Here is a 25,745-nt window from a genome sequence, read left to right on the forward strand (position 1 = left end):
CATTTTCTAGGCAAATATTGACTTTGCAAGTAATTGCTGTTAAGCTGATCACTCTTTATAACATTCTGGAGTATATGCAAATTGCCATTAGGAAAACTGAAGTAGTAGACTTTGTAAAAATTAATATTTGTATCATTCTCAAAACTTTTGGCCATGACTGTACATGAACCGTCTGAATTGTAAAGGGCTGTGGAATATGTTGGTGCTATATAAATAACTATTATTACTGCACTGGCCGAACCTCTAGGTATTACATATGCAAAGTAAGGGAGCCTTCACTCGGAGTTTACGCTCACTCATTCTGAATGTAAAACTCGTTCAGAGTGAGCGGCGTAAAAAACAGATCCCATTGACTTGAATGGCATACGCGCGTATCACATTCAAAGCAATAGGTAAAAAAGCCCCCCATTGATTTCAATGGGTAGCGCGTGTATGCCGGCACCCATTCAAGTCAATGGGATCTGTTTTTTACACCGAGTTTACGTTCAGAATGAGCGGTGTGTAAACTCCGTGTGCAGGCTCCCTAACTCTCCCCCAAGACGAACAAAAACTTGGGGATCGGTACCACTGCACTAGAGCGACTGTTTTCTTTTGCCCTAGAGAAGAGCTACTTTGCACAATTTTTTTCCCAGGGAGCATTATCGTGCCTGTAAAATTGCACCAATCTGGTGGAGAAACAATATCACCCCGACACCCATGTATTACATAGTCATTCCTTCAAATGATTGACATTACAGTAGGTTTTACTACAAATATATAGCTATACTCCTAAAAATGCCGTTGAAACGTTTCGGGGGCATATCTGATGGTTTTAATTGGGATTCAATTTGGAGCCTGAAAACCCCTCTAAAGCATACCTCCAGTTTTAAACAACATTTCACAGATAAATAGTACAGGTGAATATAAGAAACTTTGTAATATATCTTATTAAATAAATAGGTTTTATTGTATACTTTTCAAGCATTTACTTTCTCTATATTAGTCTATAAAGACTGTAGAAGTGGATAGAAAAGACACTTAAATAATTCCTGCTGTTATACTCTGCTATCCCTTGCTATTTAACGCTGGTAGGTTGTAGATAAGAGGCTACTAGTACACAGAATGAGACAATATCAACTAACCAGCAGGTGGGAGAACTCTACATCACCCATCCCTGCTCCATAGAGCTCTATGTGTGAGGCTGAATGCAGAGAGGGATATAATGTAAGAAAGCAGTCCGATGGAAGATAAGAAGCAGGAGAGCAGCTGAATAAGAGGAGAAGGTAACAGATCTCATTATTAATAAGATATAGCCCTCTATTGGTTTGCAACACTGAGGCACCTGACTTCCTAATTACATCATGGAAGACAGATTTGCATATTATTCCCATGGTCCTTTGCACAGTGGAGTGCTAAAAGCTTAAAGAGGACCTTTCACCATATCTGGGCACATGCAGTGTTATATACTGCCGGAAAGCTGACAGTGCGCTGAGTTCAGCGCACTGTCGGCTTTCCCGATCTGTGCCCGGTGTGAAGAGCTTACGGTCCGGTACCGTAGCTCTTCTATGGTCAGAAGGGCGTTTCTGACCATTAGCCAGAGACGTCCTTCTGCCTCGCGGCGCCTATCGCGCTGTGCTGTGGAGCGGGGAGGAACGCCCCTTCCCTCTCCTGATAATACTCGTCTATGGACGAGCGCTGTGAGCAGAGGGAGGGGGCGTTCCTCCCCGCTCCACAGCACAGCGCGATTGGCGCCGCGAGGCAGAAGGACGTCTCTGGCTAATGGTCAGAAACGCACTTCTGACCATATAAGAGCTATACCGTAAGCTCTTCACACCGGGCACAGATCGGGAAAGCCGACAGTGTGCTGAATTCAGCGCACTGTCAGCTTTCCGGCAGTATATAACACTGCATGTGCCCAGATATGGTGAAAGGTCCTCTTTAATAAGTCTCCACACACCTAAATGGTGGTCTCTCCCCAAGGAGTGACGATATCCCCCTAACCCTGTCTAAGCTTCTCACCTCTACCAGGTTAGTCTTCTCTACACCGGGCTGACGATATGCAATAACATCGAAACGGCCGTCCTCGGTTGAGAGACTATACCTGGTAATAATCCCAGCATCATTGCAAAACAAAGGCCTCTTGGAAGGTCGAGCATGATGTTAAAGGGAGCAGCCTCTACTGGGCTATATCACTGAAATTCTGTCTTCCTAATTACATCAAGGAAGACAGGCTTGCACATTCCAGTGAGTGCCCTCTATTGGTTTGCAACACTGAGGCACCTGACTTCCTAATTACATCATGGAAGACAGATTTGCATATTCTTCCCAAAGTTTCTTATATTCAGCTGTACTATTCATTTATGAAGAGTTGCTTATAACTGGAGGTACGCTTTAAAAAACCCTGGGGTGGACAATCTTGCTATAAGTCTATATGGGAAACCAATGCACCGATTCTTGAGGACTTACTGAAGTCAATGAACAGTATGTTATAGGTACTTACTGATTTTGAGGTAGCGCTAAGTGTTGAAGATGCTAGGGAGGATTTTGTCACAGTAACTGGTAGATGTGATATTGAAAACCTCTGCCCCGTGTCTGGAGGAGAGGAGAATGAACGGAGCCTGGCCTCTAGCCGTTCTGGTTCATGCTTGTAGGATTCCAGAGGAAAATTGGGCTGCTTGGTCACTTGTGTGGGAGTGGATGGGGATGAAGATAGGCCTGAGGCTGCAAAATATAGAATGACATTATCATTATGAGTTTTATCATAATACAAGCCCTAAAAGCATTACACATTATATATATATATATATATATATATATATATATATATATATATATGTTATATTAGATTTATTAAACTGATATGCTATCAAAAGTCAGGGCCATCGTGTATGATCTCAGGGAGTACCAACCCTGACAACATCATGATAAGCAGAACAAAAAGGAAGACCTCTGGCACCTGCACTGCAGCATTCAAGTGATCAGGACCAAGCTTCAATGCCAGGCACAGCCTTGTTTCTTTATGTTCATTGTTTGAGGTCCTGGGGTTTGTACTCTTATGCTAGATTCATACTCTGTTGTTCTGGTCTCTCAGAGGATCAGAACAATGGACAGACAGGCTACTAAAAAAGTAGACACATAAGGAACCGACGGACCCCACTGAATATAATCAGGTCTGTGTTCATTGTTCTTAAACTGAAAGTTCTGGATGAAAAAATGATGCATGCAGGACTGCAGTGGATCCTCCTAACAGTGTCTCTGACGTAAATGTGAACATAGCCTGCACTGCACTGGCATCCAGCCGCACACTTTTCTCCGGATTAGCCCCAATGAATGGGCCTGGCCCGGAGGAGGGTGTGTCTTCAGCCAAATCGTGAGGCGACTCCGCATGAAGAATGAGCACCTCGCTTCTTTTTTCTAGGAGCCGGAAGAAACTACTCTAGGAAAAAAGACCTGAGCAGCTCCCATTGATTTCAATGGGAGTTGTCTTTTTGGTCAGGGTTTTGAGGCGAATACGGCCTCAAAACTCTGACCAAAAAACTCAGTGTGAATTTACCCTTACTGATCATTCGTAGATGGCTTGTCTCAAAGAACCATAAACAGAAAATTGGGGAAAAGTCCTTTTAAATTGGAAGGAAAGTAATAATAATTATTTAATTATTTTGTTGCACAGACTATTTTAATTGTAAAAAAAAAAAATGGTAACTGAGATTACGTTTAAGTTTAATAGGTCCTTTTGATAGGTCATCATCAATTTCAGACCAACCCGACAACCCACCAGTCAGCTGTTAACAGCAGACACCCATGCCAGAACTACACTGCAAGTGTTCAGTGAGTTGTAGGTGGTAGGGTTGGTGAAAGATTAAGTTTTAAATAAAATAATTGGAGAAAATATAACAAAAAGATGAAGAACAATGCCAAGGTTCACATGTGTGCTCAGGGATTCCGTTCCCCATTCCCCTCTCTGCATTTTTTTGTGGACCCCATTTAACCTATGACATGCGCGGGTAACCACTTTTCAAACAGATTGGGTTTCCATTTTTCGATTCCCCAAGCGAACCCAAAGAACAGAAACCCAAGCGCAGATGTGAACTTAGAGTAAATCAGCTCTAAGAAATTCCAGATCAGAGCTCAAACATGAAATGCTCTTACAGATGTATCTTATATGTACTATGTAGCATTTATTTGTTTTTCGACTAGGAGCAGCTCAACCATGATGAAGGCCGAACTTGTTATTAGGACTGGGTGAAATGCAGATACAATTTAGGTAATATTTTTTGTCTAAAATTACAATGAAATATTTTCCATCATAACATGAGGCAATAACGTCATAGCTACAATATATCTAATAAAGAATGAGTGAACGTCTCATCTATTTTTCCACTGTACCAGGCAGGAGCACAATGTGTTCATTGTTGTAAGGGGAACAGTTTTGTCGATGCTCAGCAAGATAATTAGTTATAGGGCATCTGTATTAATTTACTTCTAACCTGTAAACCCTTAAGGATACAATAAACATAGACATGTATAATAAAAGGTAATAGCGTATAATCTTGTCCCCAGAGTTTGCCAGTTTGCAGAATTTTCTCCATAGTTCTGACACATTCTTGTCGAAATCTTGGAGACACAGGGATTCCTTTTTTGCTGGTCTGTTCCATCATTGTCTGGTGAATGATAGACAAGAGGGCTTGGGTTAATGTTTCCTACTGCAGAAGCAGCAGAGGGGAGAGGCTCCTGCTGCAGCTAAGAATCTTACAACCAGGGGTGCAGGGGTGTGATGTAGTAATTTTCCTGGGACCCTTAGAGAAAACTTCTTTTTTTTTTCAAGATACCGGTAGTTATTTTTAACTACAGTTTGAGAAAAATGAGATAAAAAATAAGGATGAGATTAAGAAAGGAATTGTGAGGGGTTTATTTGGGTGGTATCGTTTGGTTCTTTCATATCAGAATATATAGACTATGTTTTTTGGACTTGACTTGGGCGACTTTGTTATACAAAACTCTACATAATGGACTGCGGCCATTGTGCTCTTGCTCCTAGATCATGAGGTCATTAGCTTGCCTGTGATTGACACTATACAGTTTCTGACACTCCATGCTCCACAGCTTTTCCTTATGTTGCCGCTCTTGGTCCAGCCCATAGGGTGCGCCCTTCCTCCTTGCAACTTAGAGGCCTTATGAGCTTAGGCTCCTCTACAGCGTCTGCAAGGGTTTTGTGTCTTTATTCTGCTGTTGGATTCCCATTTATTGACCAAGGCCTGGATACTCACTATGCAGCCTACCTGTGTATGACGCCTGCCTACCATAAGCTGCCCGCCCTGACCCTATGGCTTGTTTTTGACCTTCTTTATAAGCTGACACTGATCTTTAACCTCAACCTGACTATCCTTTGCCTGATTCCCTGGTTTGTCTGGTCTCTGTTCAGCAGCCACCTATACAGGGACCACTTTGAGAGGTAGCAACATAGTAGTCTCCCATGGTAAAGACCACATCAACATGGCAGTGGCTCAAAGCCAAACTGGTTAGGTGGAACAGTGGGTCCACGATCCACTGCTCGAGACACTGTAAGCACAAAGCTAAAGAAAACACTAAATGCACCAGAATCATAAAATTCCTTGAAGATTCCACTTTGGAAGTTAGGAGCTCATCCTCATACTTGTAAATACAGCTCTGGACTATTATCCTTCCTTCACCAAACCTCACTCCAGACATTCACCCAGTATCTGCCCTCCTGGAAGGTGCCCAGACTCTTTCATTAGATTAGATTGGTAGATATTGAAGCGTGTGTTTATTTCCACTTCCAGAGAAGTGTACTGTATACCGCTTGTGCCATATTTGGCTGCGTAGAGTGGTCCTAGGCGTATGAATGGCACCTTGTCCATGGAAACCTAATCTGTATAGCCTTTGCTGAGCGGTCTGTGTAGAGCTTCGTATTGAGTGTAGACACCAGACAGATAAAACTATTCATATAACAAATAAGTAATAAAGTAATTTTATTACCTGTTTTGTTTGTTAAATAACAGGTGCAGCCGTATGCGGTGACAATGTAGTACCTTCATGTTCTGGGGTCATTGATAAGAAATTGCCATAGAATGATAGTGGTAGATATATAGTCGTGTCTGTCTTGGCTCAGTGCAGACACATATACTGTTGTTATCACCCTATTAGATCTCTATAAATGCAGAGCTTCCGTCATAAAGCTTTATTACCAGAAGGCCTAACCATGTACCTTCGTAAATTGGGAAGATCACCTTTTACGCTATTACCTTCTAGTGAAACACACTTCCTAAAATTAGGACAGGGGCATAATATTACAGTATGACTTCACAAGAGAATCATGCAAGAGGCCTGCACAGTGAAGTATAGGTAGCTTGAGGACATCCTCTACATGTCCATAAGCCCTGGGCAAAATCCAGTGTACGTATCAAGTTATGTATTACACAGGTTCCTGGCAAGCCAAGGTGACCACTGTTCAAGAAAACTACAAAAAGGAGCAGGCTATAAGGGTGATCTACAAAAACTTGTCAGCTGAACCAAGTATACAAGGGGGGACAGGGTCAGAAGGAATAGGTATTTGACTGACAGGTGCATTCACACGTAGTAAAATGGAGCGTGATCTGGCACGTATACGGTGTGTCAGAGTTTACACGTTCAAAAAGATCCCATTGATTTCAATGGGAGTTACGAGCGTATACGCCGCGTTATTTTGCGCCCGTAATTTTGCGGCCACAAAATTACAGGCGCAAAATAACGTGGCGTATACGCTCGTAACTCTCATTGAAATCAATGGGATCTTTTTGAGCGCGCAAAATGCTGACACGCGTATACGTGCCAGCTTGCGCTCCATTTTACATCGTGTGAACGCACCAGGCTAACTTCAGTGAGTCCTGGCCATTCACAAACACAAAAGAGAAATGTACTTATTGCCCGTACACCTTACATCTGAACGCGCTGATTTTGGTCTCTCCTCCAAAAGATAACATGATGAATTTTAGATGCCTGATCATTTTGTTCTAAGGGGACATAAGTCACTGTCTGCTGGTATCTGTCTGCAGCTCAGGGAGAGATGACACTACCGTTACTTATGTCTGTTGCCGTCTTTCATCATAGGTAGATGCTAGCTTCCGTCATGTTTGTTTACTTCTGTAACGGAAGCTAATGTCCTCCATGCAGGGCTAGCTAGCTTTAGTGTCAATGAGAACGGACACAGAATCAATCTGTGACTGTTCTCTGTGACAGTATAATGTCCATTGCTGTCATCTTAGGGGGAGTTCACACGGAGTAACGTGCCGCGTGATGTGGCACATATACAGCATGTGAGACTTTGCAGGCCGTATACGCTCCCATTGATTCAATGGGAGCTGGGATCGTATACGCCGCGATATTTTGCGGCCGTGATTTTGCGGCCGCAAAATAACGCGGCGTATACGAGACTAACTCCCTTTGAAATGAATGGGAGCGTATACGGCCCGCAAAGTCTCACACGGCGTATACGTGCCACATCACGCGGCACGTTACTCCGTGTGAACTCCCCCTTATGATGTTAGACAGCAACGGACATTAGTAATGGTAGTGTGAACTCCCCCTAACAATTTATTCAGGTGAACTTCGGTAAAAATGGCTATGAAAAAGTAATGAAACGGTCTGTAGTTTTCATGGATTCCGCATTGACTTTTGATTGATGGATCCCTAAAAATGGACAAAATAGAACATGTCTTGTAGAACATAGTGGCTCAGTGGTTAGCACTGCAGTCTTGCAGCGCTGGAGGCCTGGGTTCAAATCCAGCCAGGAACATCTACAAAGAGTTTGTATGTTCTCCTCGTGTGAATTTCCTCCCATTCTACAAAGACATACTGATAGGAAAAAAAAGATAATAATCTGCATTGTGGTCCCTATATGGGGCTCACAATCTACATTAAAAAAATAGAACATGTCCTCTTTTTGACAGCCCATTTAAATGAACGTACTAAAACAGACCTATGGCTAGCTTCATTGATCAATGGGGCCGATTTCTGATTCATGAAAACCGTTGCTTTCGACTCTTCATATACCCTCTGCTGGCTGAGGATGCACCACATTTACAAAGTGGTGCAAGTCTCCTCCGAGTCAGACTCGCCCTCCTCCAAGGGTGTGCCTTCATTGATATCTATGTCAGCTACATCTATGCCAGTACACAGTTGGAAATTATAATAAACCTGGTGAGGCCGATGGCCCAACTCACAGCACCCCCTTGGTCACCCTTTCAATAAAAACATGAAGAAATGTGCATATTTTTGTGCAAACGTTTCTGTATTTTTACATAATTCACATGAAAAGGAAATCACCAGATTCCTCCAGTCTGTGTCACATATACTTTCTTTTGTTCTAACAATTTTGCTTATTAGCCCCATTAATAAACCCACCCCATACAGAGGGGTTGATGTCGGAGCAGCTACCATACCGCGCAGTCAGTTCTGTGCAAACTTTCCAGTTATCCATGGATGTAATACTGCTATTCCCATATTGTTTTTGTTACCCCAAGCACAAAAGCACATACAGTGCGCACGAATAATGAATAACTTTGAGACGTTAATAACCCTTGAAATTATTCTTTTGCATTTAGCAAAGCAATTTCTTGCCAGTTAAACCGAAAATAAGACGGCCCCTGGCTGCTGCATTCATAAGTAGGGTCTTGAGACACGTCCTAATCTGCATTCAGCCAGGAACACATTCACAATAACTGGCTTATCCCTTTATCTGAAATGTTCTACTTTATAGTGGAAATTCCTCAGCATTGTATATGTAGCAGGGTGAAGTCTGAAGAGCTGCCAGTGTTTTAGGACTCACTGAAACTTATTGACTATTTTAGTCCGACCTTCAAGGTCATTGATGACATCTACAGAATAAGGAGTTGTTATGTAAAACAATGCAGATCTTCATATATCCATAGTACTTAAAGTGTATCTGCAGACTATGGGGGTGGAGAGACTATGACAGCCTACAGCCCCTTGGTCAGTTAGAATAATTCTTAAAGGGGCTTTCTGCGGAGATGCACAAGACACTCACATGCGGTCACTTTGCAAACCCATTCAAGTGAATGGGTTTGAAAACTGACTGCCGGGTTTCCGTCTCTTGTCCAGTTTCTCTCGGCAGAAGACAGAAACCCGAAAGTGGAGATCGGGCGCAGGTGTGAACCCGCCCTTAGTGCTATTAATGGGTTAATAAGGGCACTCATATACCTTTAGCCGTGTTTTGAGTGATTTCTGGGTGTCTCTGGGAGCTCCTGGTAACTCCTGCATTTCTTTACATGGTTTAGTTTCCTGCTATTTAACTTCCACACTAACCCAACTCACTTTACTCCCCCCTCCTTCACTCCCTCCCTCCTCTCTCTCTTCCTCCCATACACCCCCTCCTTGTCTCTCTAGCTATCCCACCCACTACTAGCCCTACGGGTTTTGCGCTGCACGCTTACTGTACAGTGCCACATTATCCCCTGGTGGGGAGTTTTTGTATTAATTTTTTTAAAAATTTTTCATGCCGTCCGTTTCCCCATGCCTTGATTAGCACACATACAAATTTTCATGCAATTCCATCCATTGGGTCAGCCTGCACACGACTCCAAACACCTGAGGTCATATTATGGCCTCCCTGTACTTACCTTCCAGGCTTCTTCCTGCGGGACGGCCCCTCCTTCTTTACTGCTTCTACAGGACTCGCTCTTATCCAGTGCTGCTCTGTGCTCTGCAGTGATGATCGACCGTTACTGTGCACGCGTGGGAGCTACGCAGTAGAGGTGGATTATCGGCAGAGTGCAGAGCAGTGTTTGGAGAAGAGGGCGCGCCTATAGAATCAGTAAAGAAGGAAGGGCCGTCCTGCAGGAAGAAGCCTGGAAGATAAGTATGATGGGTGGATGCGGGGAGAGTGGTAGTGATAATCCGATTCCGGAAATGGGGAAATGGATTATCACCAGATGATCACAAAATGATATGGGTAACTATACATTTTTGATTAATTATTTATAAATTAGGAGGGGTGAGGATGTTTAAATTAGTGTAGGGCTTTCCATTTATTTCGGACAACCGCTTTAAAGCTGAGGTCCCATGTTATGGAAACGCAAATTATTTTTTTTTTGCAGATTTTGCTGCCTTTTTTGAGCCAAGAAAGGCTACAGAAGGAATTGAAAATAAATAAGAACTTCCTTTATATTTCCCCATTCCCTTTGTAGCCATTCCTGGCCTAGGCTCAAACAAATACAGCAAAATCTGCAACAAAAAAGGCTGCATTTCCGTAACGTATGCCCTCAGACTAAAGCTTTACGGAAACTGCAGCAGCAAGGAAGACGTGAATAGAGCTTTTTTCATGTTAGAACACCGCCTTTAGCACTTTTAAATATATTTTTATTTCTTTGGCGCCCCCCCTCCCCCCCTTTAATCCTGGTAAAAAGAAAATTTCAAAAACTTTCTGATATACCTTGTGTTTTAATTCCTCACTATAATTCTTTGCTGTCAGCAAATGGGCACATTCTTGTTAATATTCATTTAGAGCCTTCCGCACATTTTTGACACAAAAACAAACCTTACTTTTGTATCTGTCCAAAAAAAACCAGACAGAAATGGATCAATATTTTTTTTTTAACATTGATGTATATGTAAATAGATGGCCATCCATTTGCATCCGCTTTTGCATCCATTAAAAGGTTTTAAAAATAATTGAAATGAATAGAGCCTAAATTTGTTGGGCCACTCTGCTCTGAACACTTTCATATAAAGTGGCTAGCAAAGTGCAGAAGGAACTATCTGGCACATCTTTGGCGCAAGAACGGGATGTGCACCACATATACACCACATTTACAGAATTCCCACATTCCCTACACTGTATCATCAAAATTATGAAGAATTGAGAGACAAAATGTGTTTAGAGAGTTGCTGAGCTCTTCTTTTTTTACAAGAATCCAGAAAACAAGGGGATTCCTGCTCTGATGCCCTGGGGTTCAGATTATTATCTGTCTGTCTCTCTATGGAGACCACTCTAGAAATAATCTCCTATGTCTGACGAAATTCAGAAGTAGACCCTATTCACACGTGCAGTTTTCTGTAATAGAGTAGATGTGAAAGTTATGATAATGGATAAATACATCTGCCATTCATAGCAATTTTTCAAGCCCCTGACCAGAGGCGTAACTAAAGTCTTGTGGGTCCCGATGCAATCTTTTGTCCAGGGCCCCCTACCTCATCGCTACAGTGAATTCTTGATAGTGATGGTTACGGGTAATAAGGGGTTTAATCCACCTTAGTGTGGTTAGTCTAATCTGTGGGTCTCCTTGGTTTACGGGCCAGATGGAAGATGCAATCTCAATACAGATGCCAGTGCTTATGGGCCCCCTAAGGCTCCTGGACCCCAATGCGACTGCACCCTCTGCACCCCCTCAAGTTACATCCCTGCCCCTGACTATGCTATGAGTACCCAATGGACGTTTCCATCAGAACAATCATTTTCATGCAGTTCTTTCGCATGTATTGTAAATGTAACTTTCAGATATGAATGATGCAGGAGTGAACCATGGCTTTCTGTCACCTGAGGCGGCCGTCAGAAAGCCGCCCCCCGAGGAGGGGGCGGAGCCGAACGGAAGGGGCGGGGCCACATGGAGGGGGCGGGGCCGAGCGGAGTGAGCGTCTTTAGCAGGCAGAGAGCAGGCAGGGAGAGGACCTGCTCTCTGACTGAGCGTGAGAGGCGGCCACTGGAGCACCCTCCCCAATCCACTGCTCAGTGACGGTGACCCTAAGCCAGTCCAGGACAGCTTGTCCTGGACTGGCTTAGGTCAGCAAAAATACCGCCCTCCCCGTGGCCCTGGCATAGCACCGCCTGAAGTGGTCGCTTCAGGGCGCCTCATGGGAGGTGCGGCGCTGGAATGATGCCACCAACAATAGCACTGCAGATCCCAAGACACAGCAGGAATCTACTGATATTATGCATTGGCACTAGATGGATCAGTTTCAGACTCTCATCTATAGTCTGTGAGAAGGTGACAGGCAAAGTGTTTGAGTCCAGATATATGTGATATATATATGTGTGGTCCAGGTCCATATGTGTGATCTGGAGTAGGCCTCAGCCTAGGTGTAGATCCTTGATTCATTACTGAGCTAGAAAAAGGCTGCAGTTCCTGCATTCCAGTGAAGTTCCATGAGGTGAAAGGAGTGTATGGTCCTGTCCTGTACCTGAGTCTGGTAAAACAATATTGTACCTGTTTTGTTAGTGTGGCTGGATGCAAGCCACATGTATAGTTAGGTTATCAGTTCTGTTTAGTTAGTTGCTCAAACGAGCAGGTTTTTTTAAATTTTGGTTCTAGCCTGAAGTTTAGGCTGTATTTTGTTTTGCTCATTTTGTGCCTGAAGTCAAGGTTTGTTTATTTTCCTGTTTTTTCTAAATAAACCTGTTATCTGGATATTTTGTGTCCCTGTCTTGACTGTTTGGGTCCGCACCACTGCTTCTACCGAGCTAACTTCCCCAAAAGCCCCATAGTAGTAGCATGGATAGGTTAAATGATGGAAGAGGAAAAATGGGGAACATACCCATACCTCCCAACTTTTGAAGAACCGAAAGAGGGACAAAATGTGCGGCGCGCACATTTAGCCCCGCCCACTTTTGTGTTGTCTCCGCCCACTCGTTAATTTTTCATGTGCCCGCACACAGTATAATCCTCCTACAGTCACCCGTAAATTATATGTCCCCCCTCCATCTCTCCCCCAGTTTCATATACACCCTTCATCTGCCCCCAGTTTCATGTCCCCCTTCCATCTCTGCCCCCAGATTCATGTCCCCACATCTCTGCCCCCAGTTTCATGTCCCCTCCATCTCTGCCCCCAGATTCATGTCTCCACATCTCTGCCCCAGATTCATGTCCCCTCCATCTCTGCCCCCAGATTCATGTCCTCTCCATCTCTTCCCCCAGTGTCATGCCGTCCTCTCCTTCATCTGCCCTCAGTTTCACGTTCCACCTCCACATTACACTTACTTTCTCCTCTGCTCCCTCGCAGCTCTCTGTACGCGTCTCTCACTGACACATATGCGGCTGAAGCAAGGAGCTGACACAGGTCAGCTCCTCGCTTCACCGCTGCGCGCCTCTCTCGCTGACACATATGCGGCTGAAGTGAGGAGCTGACCTGTGTCAGCTCCTCGCTTCGCCGCTGCAGCCGGCTACTGGCATCGTAGACGCGATCATCACATCGCGTCTACAAGCCAGTAGCCGGCGGCAGCGGCGAAGCGAGGAGCTGACACAGGTCAGCTCCTCACTTCAGCCGCATATGTGTCAGCGAGAGAGGCGCGCAGCGGCGAAGCGAGGAGCTGACCTGTGTCACGTCCTTGCTTCAGCCGCATATGTGTTCAACTCAGATCTGCGTCCTCTGGACGCAGATCTGAGTTGAAATCGGGACATACCTCCCTCCAACCGGGACCGCGGGACATGTCACCCAAATCGTGAATGTCCCGCGGAAATCTGGGCGGTTGGGAGGTATGCATACCTGGTATCTGATGCTCATGATATTACGTAGTCAGATAGATAGATAGATAGATAGATAGATAGATAGATAGATAGACAGATATCAGTATTCTTGTGACAAAAATCTTATTAATCATGCTCCATTCCAAGATATAGCCATCCATCTCATAAAATGATGGATTCCCCTATGCCAAGGCACCAGGTTCACTTTAAGAGTCCTTAAGTGAAGTTTTATACCAGTCAAGTGTCATATCACAAGACGTAGATCATTTAGTGAGCTTTCCACTGCTGCTGGATGGATCTGGATACTGTGTGAACCAGTGCTTACAGCTCCATTTCTATATTTACTCCAGTCGCAGCACCTGCCATTTAGCCCCTTAGTGGAGCACTTCAAGCCCAGCAGCCTCGTGTTTAATGTCATTTATTTCAATGTCTTGGGGACACAGGAAATGCCATAAAACGTTCGCTTTACGCAAACAGAGGAAATGTAAATTTGGTGGAATTCATAAACATACGGGCGTATAGGCTAAGTGCTCGCACAAAGCTCTCCATTAACTCTGAAGATCTCTTCCAGCCGCTCTGCACTCATTTCTTACAGCAAAACAATCATCCAATGCGCATTATTCTACCAGAGATTCACAGTCTGAAAAGGCATAATTATAGTTTACAGATGCCGAGTGACAGATCTGCGCTCTATACTTTAATCCAAAAATTGCATGTATTCAGACTATGGGTCAAGAACACATGTCTTAAATCATAATGTTGCTGTAGTTTTGGGTTTTTTCGCCCAGATGTGCCCAATGCAAAGAAGCTGCTGGAAATACACAGTATAAAGCCAGTTTCACATAAGTATATTATGGAAGTATATTTTGCTCATGTATTAGGTCTGTAGGTCTATTGATCGTTGCAATGATGTTGGTTGCTCAGGCCAGGACTCTCTCCATCATATGGGCACAAAAATATGCCGATAATATATCTGCATGCATCTGGCCATAAGGCTTCGTGTTTTACAGACAATGCAGCCTGTGATTGAGAAATCTGAAACTGGATGCATATGGAGGTAAAGTAGAACCCCATGTATCACTATGTCATGGCTCTGTACTACATGGATGTGGCCTTAACTATAATTAGCTTTAGTAGAAACTGTGCTCATCTCTATATTCTTAGTAAAGCCAATAATTTACAATATAACATTGCCAAACATACATCTGTGCCTTAAAGAGGCTGTCTGGCCCCTAATGGATTATTATGCAGATGACCTATCCACAGAATACATTGTCTGTATATGATCTGTGACACCCTGCAGAGACCAGCTCTGGGCATCGGACGTTACAGCAGTGGACAAGGAGCGCACACCATGTAGCATGTCCATAAGGAGCTATGTATATATATCCCATCTCTCCCATTATTCGATAAGGTATTCTGTACTTGGTTCAGATGAAAATTGTCTTTCTAACCTTGAATAGCTTAAAGGGTTATGTCTCAGCTACGTTTCATTCTCATGGACCTCAAGGAATTAATCTTGATGAAATATGACACGGAGAAATGGATCATTGAGAGATGAAAACAAAGGTTTAAAGTTTTTGATGTAACTCCAATCCACTCGAACAACAACATTTTCACCGAGAAACTGGTTTATCTTAATATCATAGACAGGTCTGGGTAGTATATACTATATATATCTATGGTGGGAAACCAGTGCCCAGAATGCAGAAGGTACAATTCTTCCCCAATTACTTTGCCACCATTCTACATCAACCATGTACATAGAAAGGTTTAGGAATCTATGATATATTTTGTGTAATATTCCTGGTGGTCTAGAGAGCATTAGCTGTTCATGCCTAGTGTCTTTGATGACCTGTGGTCCCTACCTTCTGTCTAAAGGTCTAGGATGGCAAAGAGTATACGGTCATGTCTGTGATTTTCTAGGGTACGTATGGGTTAATATCTAATATCACTGGAGGTCTAGGGTGGTTAACACTTAAAGGCCTTTTGTGGACCCAAATGAAGTCTATAACGTCAGGAAACCCAACAAGTACATTTTCTTGCAGCGCCCCCACTGGTAAATTAAGTATCACACAGTTTCCATTGAAATCAATAGGCTGTACTTGTAAAGCTCAAGCATAAATACCAAAGGCTTAGTCTCTGATGATAAGTTAATTGAAAGATATCTTATTTCTTGGAATCCCAGAAATCAGCTGTAATATCTTCAGGAATCCTAGAGAAAGTGTTAAATCTTCCTGCAGCTCCACCACTGGAGAAATGAAGTACTACACAATGTCCACTAAAATGAATGTCTATCTGTATAACGCGCTGACATTCTCAGTCCTCCAGAGTCAGGGATGCTCTTTATAGTCTCTTAATGCTTTGACTGTTTGATGAGCATCATGACCTGGTGACAGCTTTTATTCAGTTACAGATGCCATAAACAGGAGAAACTGTAGACGAATTTTCAGTTTGATGGAATATATATGACGGGTCAGTTCCTCCTGGCAGACAGAGAAGTGATTGTCAGCATTTGGCTATTCACTTACTATTACCGGCATCGCCGCGTGGAATCAGAAGGTTTGGCTGACAACAGATCTGCCTTTGCACTTTTAGGCCGTGATCTTTAACATGGTCTAAATCTGAAAAGATATTAAACTTATCATACATTATAAGCTGTTATCACCTTCTGTGCCAAGTCATTTCCAGCAACATCCCCTGGCAGGAATAGTGTCACACAGTAGGTCATACATAGAAGCCTGAGAAAGCTGACATATAAGGCTGCTGTCATTGCCTTCCAACTTATTGGTTTACATGGAAGCATAGTTTACAGAATCTTAATATGGAAAAATAGACAAATCTTAGAGCATAGGGAAGAAAAGCATGATTGCCTGAAAAAATGTACTTGGGGTAGGGGCATTGTGTCACCCAGGGATATAATACAATGGAAACAGAGTGGATTCTCACTGTAGATGCTGAATGGATAATCCCAGTGGTCTCTGTACCTGCCTGTACGTGTACATGTCTCTTATAGGGAGTCTGTTACCAGGACCGAGCCCTGCAGATGGATAGATTAAAGGTCACCTGAATCAAGCTGCGGTTTCCTCTTGTGAATCTTTGACTCCATTGCCGCAATATCGCCTGATTTGTCAATATGCAAATGAATCTTTGGAGTGACAACACCCTCATTGCTCTGAAAAGCTAATCTGCATATTGACATAAATGGCAATATCTCATCAATACAGGCAGCGATTCACAAGGGGAAAATACTGTTTCATTTGGATAACCCTAACCTATCTATATTTAGGGTTGATATGCTGGGTTCTGATGGCAGACTCCTTTTATGCCCATACACCTTCAATAGTTGTATTCGAAATACTTATTTGTCTGACTGCTATTTGTTATGACCCCATTAAGTTACAATTTACGCTAGGTTCACACCTGCGTTCTGGTCTCCGTTCTGTGCTTTCCGTCTTCTGCATGCCAGAAGATGGAAAGCACAGACCGGGTCCGGTCGTGAGCGGCGGTGAGCGTTTTATGCTCTCCGCCGCGAAACCGGATTTTTTAATCCGGACACAGAGTACTGCATGTCCGACTCTGTGTCTGGATTAAAAAACCCAGTTTCACGGCGGAGAGCATAAAACACTCACTTCCGCTCACGGCCGGACAGCTTTCTCACCCATTCAAATGAATAGGTGAGAGAGACTCCTGCAGGTTTCTGTCTCCTGCTCTGTTTTAGGCAGGAAACGGAAACCTGCAGAACGGACACCTGGGCGCAGATGTGAACGAGCCCTTAGTGAAATAAATTTGCACCAAATATATCTATAAGCAGGCAGATGTGGGCATTGGGAGACGTATCTTATGTGGAGGAAGACGGGGCTCCACAGATATGATGTGAATATAACTTGTAAAACCTCATAGTGGAATGTGAACAAATACATTCTAGATCTCTGCTCGTACATTGTCCTATTCTGCTTAAATATTATATATGTCCAAACATGGTGACTAAGTAGTTAACAAAGAGGGTTTGGATCGGTCTGGACAATATTTGCCTGAATTTTGAATATTCCTCCATTTTCACTACATATTTGCATTAATTGGCTTGTAACATAGTCCAAGAATAATAACTGCGCTAGGCATAGTGCCCCCGTGTACAGCCCAGGGGAATAGGTCAATGCTATATATGCTATATAAATTCTATATAAATGCTATATATATAATGGGCCTCAGTACCAATACAATACAATACAGTTACTATTTAGAAGCATAGCAGTTACACTATATAATTTGATATATCTCTTGTGGAGGATGTCAGCTTGTGTAACCTCCATTTTGTATTTGAGACGTGCTGGCGGCTGCCATTTTGTGAGATCATGCAGCCACCATACCATGAGCTCACAGACTCCATTTTAGATTTTGAGCCCATGTGGACTCACCTTTGTTCAAGAGAACTCACATCCCCCCTCAGCCCTCATGTTATGCTAATTATCCTAGCCAAACCTGTTCCTGTGTATGCAATGTGTTATATACCGCTTCATTGTCATCATTAAAGCAGAACCACCATTTACACCACAGCTGAGTGTAATTTGTGCGCGTCTCTAGCATATACTAATATGTCTTTAACAATTTGGACTTCAATACGGTGATACTTAGAGCGGATTGCGCTCACATCTGTACATATTATTTATATCATATTTGTACCTATGGCATATTCACTGGGTAAAAGTGTCCAAAGGAATGGGGGACGGAGTCTCTTACTAAGACTCAAAGCGTAACTCTGGCCACTAAGCCTTTGACACTTCCTCTCTCCTGAAATGGACTATGGGCCATAGACACATTGGTTTGGAGCAGACCCTATTGACTTCTGTGCTTTTCTAGGCATGCTCTATGACCCGTGCAGAGGTCATTGTGCAGGTAGGGGTAGTAGATAAGATATAAAATCGCTTATTGTGACCACCGGATTCTGTCTTATCTACATATACAAGATAGTAATAATTATTCTATGATGATAAGCGAAGTGTCTACTGCCAAAAGAAATCACCTCCGTATGGCGGCACATCATTAGATTTGGTGGCTAATGTGAGTACTACAGGATTTTTAGGATATTTTAAAATATTAATAATACCATGGAAATTTTTTTTAAAAATACACGTTTGACATGAAAATTTGTTTGAAACAATAGGTCCCTTTCTTTAAGCATACTACGACAGTCTGAACTTTCTGTATATACATACTTGTGCATCTTATCTTACTCTCTAGACACTTATATGCTAACCACAACTCCCCTTAAGTATTTCTCTTGATACACTACTTGCACCCGACTCGTTTTTGACACCACATATGGTAAGTGAGCATGAACAGACTGAGCCAGCAGCTTTAACATCAATGTGTGACTAGCAGGGCTGTCCCAGAGCCAGGAAAAAGCGCAACGCTGGGCAGGAACAGGGAAGCCTGTCATTTCATGTCATGTGCTGTGTGTAATGTGATTTGAGGAAATCACTGGCCCTGCGCCCTGTAACGGGCACCATGCGCATAGTAAATAGACTTGAGAAATCAGGTGAGGGATGACGGGTCTTGTGAGCTTTGTTCTCATTTCCATGTGAATTGCTCAAAATGAACTTTTAGCAATGTATAATGTTCACATGGCCGGTATATTCCTGGCTCTAGGAAATGTAATAGAAGACAGTCACACTCTATTTCCATGAGACGGCCCATGAAGCTGCCAGATAATCAATCGGGATCTAGTACAGTAACACAATATGCCTTAAAAGAAAAATATGTTTAACTTTTTTTCAACTCCTTTCATGAATCAACAATGACAAGATCCAGAGGCTGAAAAGTCTAAAGTCTCACTGCAGTTAATGTATAGATTACCCGTCTATAATAAAGGCAAAACCTTCTTTTAGTGTTTGCTTGGATGCACCGAACCTCGTTCACACGGATCCGCATTCTCCAGCTGTAATGATGTCTGCAACTTGGCACTTATGACTCTGTGCTCCACTATTATATTCAACCTCTATCTGTGCCCTAAGGAGAGATGAAACCATTGCCCTGTACCCAGAATAGTGGGACAGAACCCGAAATGTGGGACTGTCCCAATCAATCCGGGGTGACTGAGGTGGCCCCCACAACCATTGGCCCTATCATTAAAGGGGTTGTCCCATCACAAGGATCCTATCTATACTGCTTGTTAATGTGAATGTAAGACTTTTCCTAAATACATTGCTTCAGCAAAACTGCTTTGTCCACTATATTACTTTATTCTTTTTTTTTTGACACATCCCTTGACTTATCTGGTCATAAGTCAAGTGATGTATCTGCTGCTCTGAGGGGGGAAGGAGGAGGGGCTAAGTGCACAGGAGTGAGCCTGGAGGGGGGGTAGGTTACCCTTTGGGGGGAAGGGGCCGCCAATACAGACCCGGCATCTGCTGTAATAGAGAGGCGGATCTCGGGGAGGGTTAGACGCCGGCACAAATGCCTGCAAAATCGCTACACTCCTGCCCTGCATGAAACCAGCAGCGGCAGGAGCGATGCTGCTATTCCAGGGGGGGGGGGGGAGGGCGGAGGAGCGGAGTAACAGCATCGTTCCTGCCACTGCTGGCTTCATGCAGGGCAGGAGCATAGCGATGTTGCAGGCATCTGTGCCAGCGTCTAACCCTCCCCGGCATCCGCCTCTCTATTACAGCGGATGCTGGGTCTGTATTCGCATTGTGAAGGCTAGACGGGTCTCACCATCTATGAGTGTGCACGCAGGGCCAGCGGCATCTCGCCGCTGGCTTTGCATATGTAGCCCCGCCCACCAATGACGCAACAAAGCAGGAAGACAGAAGATTTTACAGCAACGAAGACTGGTGAGTATGCGACGTGGGAATACCCCTTTAAACCTATCCTGCAAGTCACCACGCAGTTGCCCAACAAGTCCTCTGCTCAAGCTGTCCTCCATGCCAGCTTACTCCCTGAGAGTGTGGGAATGGGCCCTTAAATAGGGGGCCATTCCCAACCTGGGTAACCTGGGCAATACCCAGACATGTCAACTCACCTGGGTTTGCTGGGAGTCTTCCAGTTTTCAGGCCCCCTTACTTAGTCAACCGATACTTTCACCCGGCTGACAGCTTTTTCATTGTTCTTTTTAAAGACTTATTCTATGTAAACGGTTAACGTCTCTGAATGCCTGACATATAGTCACACCGGGGCCCAGGAACCATAGGGGGCCCATAAGCACTGGCATCAGTATTGAGATTGCAGCTTCCATCTGGCCCATAAACCAAGGAGACCCACAGATTACCCCTAACCATATTAAGGTGGATTAAACTCCTTAGCACCTGTAACCATCACTATCAAGAATTCACTGTGGGGATGAGGTAGGGGGCCCGGACAAAAGGTTGCATCAGGGTCCACAAGACTTTAGTTACGCCACTGTATAACAAAATATATAATTCAATGAAAATCATTCACAGCACATAATATAACAATATAATAATAATAATCCCTTGTTGCACTAAACCCTGCTAGTACTGCCATAAGTGCCTGCGCAGTTGGGATAGGGATTTAACCCTTCCCGTGCAATAAGCCAAAAGTTCAAGATGTGCGTCAGCACCGCCTTACAACTGCAAATACCCTAAGTATTGGGACTGGTGACCACCCAAAAAATCCAAAACATTTTAAGATTGAATAAACCTAGAAATTGTTCATGCCAAGAAGGCCGCATGAAGAGCGGAGCAGTGAGGTGGGATTCGCTTCACAATTCACAATTGGCTTTCAAACACTGCAGAGGATAAAAGGACTTAGGTACGGGACGCAGAGGAAATACATGAATGGAAACGATGACAGGACGGCTCTGTGAATCGCTGGCTAGAAACATCATGAAGAAGAATCTTATATAAGAACAATGAGTGAACGACTGAACTGAGATGGAAAAATGTTTAGCGAGCAAATAAGTCAGTGACGGACCTGACAAAAATGTCAGCCAGTAAATGAGGGATGTCATATAGTCATGTCGTCTGTTTATCAGGATGGAAATAAAGGGTTTTAGGGAAACAATTGTAGATGTAAGGTAAAATGCAATAAACAGGGCTATCAGTCACTATGAAGACTCATTGGGAGAGATTTATGAATTACCATTGTGCCATACAAAATGGCGTACATCCCTGCACCACACGTTTGTTTCCTCATCCAACAAAGGTTTCGGCTTAAAGGGATTTTCCTATCAACTTTTTAACTGATGACCAAACCTTACAATAGGCCATCAATTGAAGATCAGCGAAGGTCTAACCCCTGAGTGCTGCTTCCACTCACAGTCCATGTGACATCACATTCAATGGTCACAAGGCCCGCTCGCAGCCCAGTCCCACTTAATGGGCTTTGCTGTAATACTAAGCACAGCTGCTACGAGGTAAGAAGTGAAGAGGCAGCACCACTCACCCAAATCCCGCATCATCAAACAGGTGACTGGCTAGGTGCCTGGGTGTTGGACCCCGCCAATCTTCAACTGATGACCTATGCTAAGAATAGATCATCATTAAACTTGGAAAAGCCCTATCATGTTAGAGGGATGTGGCCTAAAATACGATAATAGTCAGAGTTTATCACCCGTATCCTACACAATTCTGCCATTAAAAAGTTGCATTTATTATGACCTTCTAGACTCATTTACACTAAATTTTTGTGGCATTTTGCATTTTTGCACCGCCCAATACAGCCTGTGGTCAGCCTGTCTGGATGTCTGCACAATAGTTAGCCAAGATTCACATGCCCAAGTTTCACCCATGAAATTCGGCCCGTATATTCGCCAAATTTACCAGCCTGACCTTCATGCCAGGAGAGGGACTAGTAATAGTTATCTATAATACTGTGAGTTTCTGCCTCTCAGTCATATACTGTCCCATACTGTAATCGGTACAGGACAGTATGTTGCTGGGTGGCAGAGACCCCTAGTTAATAAATTTGACACAAATTACAACAATGCAGACTCCAGCGAAAATGACTTTAAAAATATTTAAGATAAATCTTCCAAAATGTGTGCCAAAATTGAGTCAACATTTCTTCTCATATTTTTTTTTTTTTTTAAATGTAGATTGTGAGCCCCACATAGAGCTCACAATGTACATTTTTCCCTATCAGTATGTCTTTTTGGAATATGGGATGGAAATCCATGCAAACACGGGGAGAACATACAAACTCCTTGCAGATGGGTTTTTGCCCTTGGTGGGATTTGAACACCAGGACCCCAGCGCTGCAAGGCTGCAGTGCTAACCACTGAGCCACCGTGTGGCCCCTCTTCTCATATTTTTAGCACAAAGTAAAGCAACTTATGGGCTGTACAAAAGGAACAAACATCCTCTACGCAGACAGTCTTAACCATATCACTAAGCACAATGGAGATTACATTACATCTCTTGAAAACACCAAGTAAAGTTCCGAGGGTAAAATATACAGAAGGACTGCGCTCCTGGAAGGAATACTTTCCCTTGGAATGACCACAATAATCTCTGACTCCATCAGTGTTGGAGGTATACACTCCAAGCAATAGGTCGGGTAGTGTTGGGGATGATGGGATGATTTCCAGATAGAGGGTCGCGTTCAACCGGTGCCCGCCTGGTCAAGAAGAAACCAAGGCCGCAGGAATACAGCAGAAATATCTTGGAACTGCCAAAAGTTCCAAGAAACAAGGCCGGGAATCGCGCTTCTCACAGACACACTGGATACACCGTTAGTTGTAGTACAAAACAGCTTTATTCAAGATAACGCATTTCGGGGTGTGAATTGCTTACGAATAGTATACCCCTTCATCAGATCTAAGTCTGGTGAAAACGAGCAGCCAGACTTAGAGCATAGGGGTATGCTATTCGTAAGCAAGTCACACCCTGAAATGCGTTATACCAGTTCCAAGGTATTTCTCTTGATAGACATTTATTAAACAGATGCCTATTGCCCATCGACTATATAAATTTGGGCAGTAAGTATCTAACCCTGTAAGTTGGTGCACTATGTATCCATCTCTGCAAGGATGTACTGAACCAGGGAGAAGAGTGATTTACATTGATCTCGATATCTACAAGGAAAGCTGTCAACCACTAAATAGGACCGCCCACTGGACTCCTAAGCAAAGTAAAGGCAGGGATGTAAATGAGTAAGTAATGACAGGTTGTACTGAATCTTTTCCCTTAAGACTATATATCCATGCTGCCTGCTGATCAGAAACCATGTTCAACATGTAAGGTTCACTTTAGGCCATGCCATTCCATATTGAGTACAATGTTATTTTAGTTGGCGCAGGGTTTTAAATATTTAATGCTGACATTGTGGCATTGTAATAGATAATAGGTCCCTGCCTAGTCCTTACTCATGACATCTTAAAGGGATGAAAAAGTTATTTATGATATGTTAATGGGAAGAATAACTAAGATGCTTTCAGTGCAAAACTAGTTGTGACTTCAGCGCAGCAGTAAAAGCAGAATGAGTTATGTTCCTGGTTGTTCTACATGACATAAAATGGTTGTTGTGAAAGCAGAGCCGAGCCTGCCAGCGATAATTGGCAATGTAATTTCTCTTTATTGATTTCCATTAGCAGTGATACACTTTTAGGGCTGAAAGAAATAACATCATTATTTTTTAATTATGTTTTTGGAAAGTAACAAAGTGGATTTTGTCTGAAATGCCAACTTGAGATCTGCGATACCACTTGATATATTTATATTTATTTAATAATATTTTATTTTCAGGGTTTTTTTAAACTATTTACTTTATTATTTAAAAAAAAATTAACAAAAAAAAAAAATAAAAGAAAGAAAAAGGAAATAGGAAGTACAAGTACAATACAATATCGGTATGGATGAAACCACAATAATGTCAATAGTGGAATCAAAGAGTCAATAAATCAGGGTCACCAAGCCATACCCTAGAGAAAAACCCAGGAACACAGTTTCAGCATAGATACGATTCTCGTCCCATAAGGACCATGTCTCTGTATAGTTCTCCAATTCGTGGACCATAGCTGTCAAATGTTCCGTAACCCACAGATCTGCTATCCTAGAGTATAGGTCTGCCCGGAATGGTGGGATTGGCCACTCATAAAAATAAGATCAATAAGACATTTAGCAGTGGTGAGACCATGTAGAAGCAGCCTGGTACCTTCTCCGCTCAGGGATTGACGAGGGACACTCAAAAATCTAGGTGGAGCCACAATGCCAACAGATTTCAGGGACTAAATGTATGGACCGGCTGTGGTGTGTGGTACCAATACAGCAGGAGTTTCAATCGGTTCTCCTTGTACAATGTGCATATAGAATTGGTACATGGTCTAGCCCCTATTTTCAGGTTTTAGTAGATTTTTCATCTAAGCAAGTGACAGCATAGAACCAACATACATAAAGGCCAATGTATAATGTCTCTATGCCAGAAAAGTTCGGATTGGATTTGGATTTGTGACTTTTTTAAATGCTGCTTGGTGCAAAAATAATTACAACTGGTGTTATTATACCGCCATTTTGTACCATCCCAATGGACGCTGCTAAACGTTCTACATTGTTTACATATATACACGCTATAATGCACCGCATGTAATATACAGTAGTTATGTGCTACCATGTATATAGGCCTTGTTAGGGTTGTTCCAATAGGAATGAAGGAACACCCCTTCTTTTTGTTGAGCCATGGTCCTGCACAACCCATGGTTGGCTGGGGTAAGGGAAGGAGACTTTGAGCCACCTCATGGCAATCCATTCGAGCCAATAGAGAATGTAGACTTTTGTCGAGTTTCTGCTAGTGAGAGCCATTGCCCATCCTTATGACTGCTGCAGTGCTGAGACAAGAGCGTTACAGACAGGACCCTGTAATCCCACAAGTAGACAGGGAATCCCTGGGATTTATGCATTCATCCCTCATATATGGGGAGAGACAAAAACACAGATACATAGAGGAGTAAGATATCAGGCACTGACTTAGACATCTATATACCAGGTATCCCTTGCTAAAAAACCATTACCTTGGTTCATAGCCACATCCTACAGAGGAACCCCTAATGCACCACTGCACTGTCTGTAGGCTGCGTCCCTTGTGGTTGCATTCAGTGGTGAACCTAGCCTCTCTGCTGCCTGAGGCGGACGATCAAAAGGCACCGTGGACCCTTCCGCTCTATTATGCCCCACACCAATGAACTATTATTATACTCGGGGGTCTGACCCCTGTGGATAATAATCGGAGCCCCAGGGGAGGTGAGGGAAGAATAATAAACAATGTTACTCACCTCTCCACGATCCAATGTTACTCCTAGCAGGCTTCGGGCCTATATGGTAATGTGTCAGATGTCAC

At 43.3% G+C, this 25,745-nt stretch overlaps 1 protein-coding gene across 4 annotated transcripts in view; it reads right to left on the minus strand.

Moving 5' to 3' along the window:
• Positions 1–25,745, minus strand: part of PRKAG2 (protein kinase AMP-activated non-catalytic subunit gamma 2) — a 186,854-nt gene that overhangs the window by 52,637 nt on the left and 108,472 nt on the right. For all 4 annotated transcript variants that reach the window (XM_075271535.1, XM_075271534.1, XM_075271537.1 and 1 more), the window contains one exon: positions 2,480–2,700. In XM_075271535.1, the coding sequence (XP_075127636.1) occupies positions 2,480–2,700 (221 nt within the window). The remainder of the gene's footprint in view (positions 1–2,479; positions 2,701–25,745) is intronic.

Source organism: Leptodactylus fuscus, chromosome 4 (assembly GCF_031893055.1).
Source record: "Leptodactylus fuscus isolate aLepFus1 chromosome 4, aLepFus1.hap2, whole genome shotgun sequence".
NCBI lineage: Eukaryota > Metazoa > Chordata > Amphibia > Anura > Leptodactylidae > Leptodactylus > Leptodactylus fuscus.